The sequence below is a fragment of the Merops nubicus genome, unplaced genomic scaffold (genome assembly GCF_000691845.1).
Source record: "Merops nubicus isolate BGI_N331 unplaced genomic scaffold, ASM69184v1 scaffold21301, whole genome shotgun sequence".
In the NCBI taxonomy this organism is placed as follows: Eukaryota; Metazoa; Chordata; class Aves; order Coraciiformes; family Meropidae; genus Merops; species Merops nubicus.
The window spans coordinates 5,538-12,157 of record NW_008590676.1 but is presented as its reverse complement, the minus strand read 5'-3'; the positions used below and the strand labels follow the sequence as shown (position 1 = coordinate 12,157).

Here is a 6,620-nt window from a genome sequence, read left to right as displayed (position 1 = left end):
GGGTCCCCCAACAAATTTTTAAAAAAAAAAAAAAAAAAAAAAAAAAAAAAAAAAAATCAAACCCAGCTGTTCATATCCTTTAACTTTAAACTTCAGGTTTTTCCCAAAGTTTCCAAACAATCAAAACATCCAGAAAAAAATTTTTAAAGAAAAAAAAATTTTTCAAGAAAAAAGAATCATGGGATTAAGCAAAACATTTCAGAAGCATTCAGCCTCAGCTTTGAGATCATGTGGTCTTGCATGGAGGCACAACTAGAGTGAAGCTGAACTGTAGTCTGTAATTAAGTTAAAAGCCCTTTACATTTGAGATAGCCAACCAGTCAGAGGGTGCAGATTGAAAAATAAGTGCTTCTAGTTCTAGCACCAGTTGCTTCACGTACTAATTTGAGATAGTTCACTAATTAAATGTTTTTAGGCCATGACATATTAAATAGTTAAGTAGTAGTGAAGTAAAGCTATATGACAGGAAACAAAGTTAAATAGTGATTACTCTCTGCTAAAAGTTACTTTCCAAGTTTAGACGATAATGCCAAAAATCAGGCCCTACGCATTCCGTAAGAAAGGAAGCCTTGATCAATGCCATATTAAGTAGCACTTTCTGATACAATATCCTTTCCTAAATGAGACAGGTTTAAAGGATTCTGTAACAGCACTAAGATCTCATTTTCTAAACTTATCAAAGCCAAAGGTCCTCTAGAGAGCTAGCAGAAATTAGTTTACGTCTGGAAACAGCTCTTTAGAATCACTTCACAATGCTGGGGATGAAAATGAAGCAGAAAAGGGACAACTCTTTTCCGAAGCCAAAACCTCAGAAGATTACTGAAAGGTAAAGTAGTCTGATTCCACAGAATATTCTTCTTGGCTCCCCACATAAAGTATTAGAGAAACTGACAACTACCCTAGGATATCAGGATTATAGTGAAGCATTAGTCTCCAAGTTCTAAAGAGAGGAAGAAGCAATATTTTAAAGGTACACCAACTATGCATCTTGCATTTGGGTTTTCTGATACAAGTGCACATTTAAGAAAATAAAATTGTTTAGAACATTTTCCCTCCACCATCACTATCCTTAAGAAGCCATTGAAAAGGTAATAAATAAAACCAAACCCCCACCCCTTGCCTTTTTCTTTATTTTCATGCAAAAATCCATACCTTGTGCAAAATTCTACTTTTTTCTTTTGCCTTCACTGGCCTCCTGTTTTGGTCTAGCTGAACGAGCAAATTGCTGAAATTCTGTTAAGGACTACAAGTGGCAATGGTAAACAGAAGCCAATCAAGAAGCAAAAATGGAGTATTATTTCAGCAAAAGATAGTTTAAAAAGTGGCCTTTATCTGTAAGTCAATTCTACCACAGTATTAAATATTATAACAACAGGGTCTATTAAGCAAAGATTAGGACCTCACTTATCCTGATTACAAAAAAACGAAAATTAAGAGCCTGTCCAAGAGTTCACTATACTAAGTAGATAAAGAGGGCTAACTAGGAATGGGTGAGGTACAAACAAGAGTAACTACAGGCTAAATGCTTGGTATTTACAATCCTCCATCCCAGCATGTCCATTCTGTAACTTTGATGTCTGAGCATGTATTTGGGAGGAAAAAAACTAAAAGGAACAGAAACCGGGGTGATAGAAAGAAAAGGAAATAAACTATGAAACATTCAAATGAAAAATAGGGAAGGACTTAGGACAAAACACAGGGCAATGAAATCAAGAAATGTAGAAATCCCAACATATTACATGGGCCCAAAAAGCAGCTGACAGTTCTAGCTGGAGAAGCAGTCTAAATAGAGATCACTGACCCTGACAGGAACATTTATGTTCTTAATTCTGTAAACACAGGCTTAAGTCAAAAAGCCTACTTAAATGCAGTGTTCATACAAGCTAAATTATCTTTTGACAAGGCAATTCTGCTGTCTTAAAGTATGTTTACTTTCCTATTTCAGAAGAGATGCCTCTTTATATTTTTCAATTATCATAAAATTAACAACAGTACACTATGCTAAGCTGCCTGCTTTTCTTAACATATTTCCTCTTTCAATAGATTTCTAGTAAGTAGGACAACAAAACTAGAGATTGACGGACAGATTACACACAATATAATGTAAAAGTCTGAAGAAAAAGATACAACCACCATGGGTTTTTCAAATAAGACATATCCGTTTGCTTCTTTTAAAGCCTTAGCAGCTGCTTTTTCATTAGGAAGTCCAATGAAAGCTTGTCCCTTCATACGGCCTTCTTTCATCAAACGTATATCAAACCTAGAGGCAAAATGGAGAACTGGGAATTACTTGTGTTTATCCTATTTCACAGTACAACTCTCATTCTTCAAGTTGGAGAAACAGCAGAAATGGGAGCAGAGCCTACAAGCAGGAATTCTGTCGTTGGCAACCATTTTGCCTGGGGGAACCATTTACTAAAAAGTGATATTAGACTGCAGAATGGCAAATTGTCCCCAAACTGTAGTAAATATGACATATGCAAAATAACCAGATACACACAATCATCTACACTGTTCATTCTGTGTTGCTGAGCCAGCAGACAGTAAATTTGGTAATCAAAACATAAGGGCAAAATAATAGGATCTTCACACACTGTTCAAATAGGATCTTCACACACTGTTCAAAAAACAATTTGATTTCTGTACTTGCAATAAATGAAGATTTGCAGATGTAACTTTTTTCCGTATAGAAGCATAAAGAAAAAAGTAAAGATGGCTAGTTTTTAAATCACATTTTTCACCAGTATGATAGAAGTTAACATAAAAGGCTTAATTCTAAACAAGTGCCAAATGAACTTACATGTTCCGCTCCACTTCTGACTGGAAGTCAACGTATCTTCCAAAAATGAATTTGAGATCCTGAAATTGGAGTGTAGGTATAAGCAGAAAGCTAAGAAAAACCTCTTTTGATAATTATTTAATGTGTTAATTTACCTACCTTTTCTTGAACTTGCTTAGCTAAATTCTTCACATATATCCTACAATTTGGATCGCCCGGCTCATAGTTTTTGAAAACAGAAAATTTTTCCATTTCTTGAAGAAGAGAGAAAAACATCATATTTTAACTCATTTAGTTACTCTGTATTTTTGCTCAGTATAAAATAACTAAATTCAATATATGACCAACTAATAAAGGAAAAACTTATTTAAACTATTTGTTGCAACAAATCAAAGGGCTATTACTAGATAAATTATTCTCAGTTATACCTTCTCTAGAAAGTCTGTTTTTTTCTAGTTCCCTTCTAGAAATAAATTCTGATGGTATTTCATCCTCCTCCTCTTCAGTTTCCATTTTATCATTTGAACTAGGAGCTGGGAAAATCCTTCCAAAGCCTGTATTATTGATTTCTTCTGTGGCTGCACAAAGGTCTGAAATTTCAAACACATTGTATCAGTAGTTTGTATGTTTATTCACAAGAGGGTCAACAGCAAGGAAAAGGTATACTCCTTTCGGTAACATGTTAATATAGTAAACATGTTTTGTAAAAGCAGCAAGGTTGCAAGTTGCTTTGTAAAGCAACTTAAACACATCCTTAAAAGAAATAGGTCTTAACCCCTGGTTTGACAAACACACTTGCCCTATATGGTCCTACAAAATCAACTGTACTACAAATTAAAAGTTAAGACACATGCCAGTAAAGGGAAAACTAACCTTGCTGTTCAAGCCTGCATCTGTTTCAATGGATTATCTAATTTTCATTCAAACTGTATATTACTGTAAAGTGCCAAAAAATAGACTAACCATGACCCTCTAAGAACCCATCATGCTTCACTGCTATTATCACTCAGCATTTTTATATCAGATAATCAGTGCATCACACAGAAGGAGGTGGCAATCACTTGAAAATTGCTCTCTAAGAACTGTAAAAGGAAAATCTGAAATGAGTCTGATACAGTCAATTATACTATATAAAACTGATAACACCTTTATAATGTATTTCTCTAAAAACACCTCCTCATTTATAAGAAAGTGCAATTCACCATACACCCACAGATCACACCTGAGAGAAGAAGACCATTAATATCGTCTAGATCCTTTACTGTATCAAGGCAGAGTTCTGCGCTTTAGCATGGGGGAAAAAAAAAATACAAATGCAGAGGAGACAAGTTGCTGTTCTTAAACAAGCCCAAATATACATTATTTATAAAGGCTCCAAAACAAAAGAAAAGAACTCCCTGGCCTCAATATAAGCAGTCTTCTACACACTAAGACCACATGAATTTAATATTCAACACATTTGAAGTACAAATTCTCTCACCATTTTTGTCTTCCTTGGCTGAGTTCATCTGTAGAACAGTTGGGATGTCAGTAGTAATATGGAACTCAATTTTTTTAAGACCTACATGCTGTGGCTGCTCAAAGACATCTGAAGGTGACAGCGTAGGGTGCGAATTACTGTTTAAAACAATAACATGTTAAAGATTCAGATACTGGTGAATGCAGGCTCAAATACAAGATTTCTCCCAAATAGACTTTGTGCTTCTGTTTACCACAAATACATGAGTTCTCCATTTCATAAGTTTCAGCCAATACAGCTCAAGCTGATTAAAGCACTGTAAATACAGTAGGTATGGCTGGCAGTGGAAGCAGAAACAAGAATTACATACCACATTACAGTATAGACAGGCAATTATGAAAAACTTTATCTTAAGTTAAATGAGAAAAATAAGCTGGCCATGTTGCTGCTCTCTCAATAGTGTATAAAAATATATACAAATTTTAAAAAAATAACTCTCCTGAAGGAGGAACGTGGTGGCAAAAATGCATTCACAATTGATCATCACTACATAGAAATATTACACTGCTGCCTACTGTGCCACAGTACTGCAGTTTTAAGAACCAAACTTATTTTATACCAAAACAGTTTTTATACTTCCAGTTTTTATTTTAAAAAGTATCCCAAACATAAATCCAGATTGCATATGTCAGGGCTGTGATATCAAATTATTTTTGTTTCTCATGAAAAAGGGACTATTATTTTTTTGGTAGCAGGAGAAACAGAGCTTGAACAGCTCTGTTCAAACAGACATGCTTTACAGATCAAGGTTGTTGAGCAGATTTGAGTTCAAATTAAAACCCTACTACCAAATTCAACTACCAGTGAAGAATGCTTGTTTTAAAATAGCAACACAAAGGCAAACAGAACATCATTTGGCAAAAGAAGTAATCTGGAAAAGTATAAAACCCACAAGATAATACAAACCTGTGGGGAACACATGCAGGAACATTCAGTAAGTCTTTAATCCTTTGCTTTTTTCTAACACCACGCCTCTTTGTGTTTATTGGTCTTTTAGGCTGAAGGGTTGCCAATTCCATCAACTTGATCATTCTATTTTAAACAGTTTAAAAAAGAAACGAAGTGATTTACAGTTTATTTGAAAATACTCATTTTAAAAACCCTTTACCCTTCCTTAAAGCCCCTGAAGCCTTTTCAGAATATGGTTATAAATCTAGCTACCTTAAGACCAAAAGTACATTAATACACAATAACATATAGCAAATTAATACATACAGAGCACTGAAGTGACCAATCAAGATAGTAAAAAGTTCAGTGATGCCCCTTGGTGAGTTCCTTGATGCCCGTAAGCATCCACCAAATTAGGACATTGAAGCTACAGAAATGCTAAAAAGCTCAGGCTGTACTCTTTTCATTATCCTATTTCCACTCAACAGGATTGCCTTTTTCCAAACACAAGTCATTCTTCTGAATATAGCATAGGGTCTTTCTGATGTTTTGCAGTTTAAACAGCAAATAAAGAAAATGTTCTCTTCATTTAATATTAAAATGAAAATCCCAGCTGTGATGTAATTCAGTCCCAAAACTGCAAGAGCACACGACCTCCCGTTATTATTATTCCTACAAATACATACGGATGTACAAAGAACGTTTTTGAAGTCAGAGTCCACTTATGATCAGCCTATGTAGTTTATTCAGTAAAGAGATGGAAAAATTAAGAATCCAGAAAAATTAATTACTGCATCCTTGTATCTACACTCTCTCTTTATTCTGAGGCTTTGATTTTGGGCAGGGTTTTTTTGGATGTGGAAACAAACTATAATTTGCATACCATTTGGCTATTTGCCTTCTCTTACTGTGATTGAAAACAGCACTGTCCTGTTTTTAGATCACTCTGGAGCTTCCTTAAACATCTGGAAAGATTGCCTACATACTGCAAACATTAACAGATTCCACTATTTGCTGAGCTAGAATCTAAAAAGCAAAAGCATCCCTTTAAAAAAAGCCCAAAAGCTTGCAAGTGACTGTAAAATGCATACCTCTCCTTCTCCTCCTCATTATCACTTTCATATTCTGATTCATCTCCACTACAGATGGGCTCTTCTTCCTCCTCAGGCAAAGGAGGCTCTTCAGGAGGCAAGGGTGGGATTGGGGGAGGTGGCACAGGCACTGGTAAATACTCTTCATACTAATTATGGAGAAAAAGTCAAGAGTAATGAAACGTATTAAGGGAAAAAAATGCATAGCTCGTTTTCATTTACATAGTAAAGAGTCAAAGCAACATATTAGATGACAAGAAGCATTTTTTTTAAAGCATGTTTATAGGAATCTAGATGTTCTTTTGCTGAACTGCATAGTAATGTAATTTAATTAAATGTAGTA

The 6,620-nt window shown here is 34.9% G+C and overlaps 1 protein-coding gene across 1 annotated transcript in view; it reads right to left on the bottom strand.

Moving 5' to 3' along the window:
* Nucleotides 1-1,157: 1,157 nt before the first annotated feature.
* Nucleotides 1,158-6,620, bottom strand: part of RNPC3 (RNA-binding region (RNP1, RRM) containing 3) — a gene marked incomplete at its 5' end in the record, with an annotated part of 10,079 nt that continues 4,616 nt past the window's right edge. The window contains 8 exons of the mRNA XM_008950044.1: nucleotides 1,158-1,225; nucleotides 2,128-2,260; nucleotides 2,801-2,859; nucleotides 2,939-3,033; nucleotides 3,208-3,369; nucleotides 4,260-4,396; nucleotides 5,205-5,330; nucleotides 6,278-6,426. Coding sequence (XP_008948292.1) covers nucleotides 1,166-1,225; nucleotides 2,128-2,260; nucleotides 2,801-2,859; nucleotides 2,939-3,033; nucleotides 3,208-3,369; nucleotides 4,260-4,396; nucleotides 5,205-5,330; nucleotides 6,278-6,426 — 921 coding nt within the window. The remainder of the gene's footprint in view (nucleotides 1,226-2,127; nucleotides 2,261-2,800; nucleotides 2,860-2,938; nucleotides 3,034-3,207; nucleotides 3,370-4,259; nucleotides 4,397-5,204; nucleotides 5,331-6,277; nucleotides 6,427-6,620) is intronic.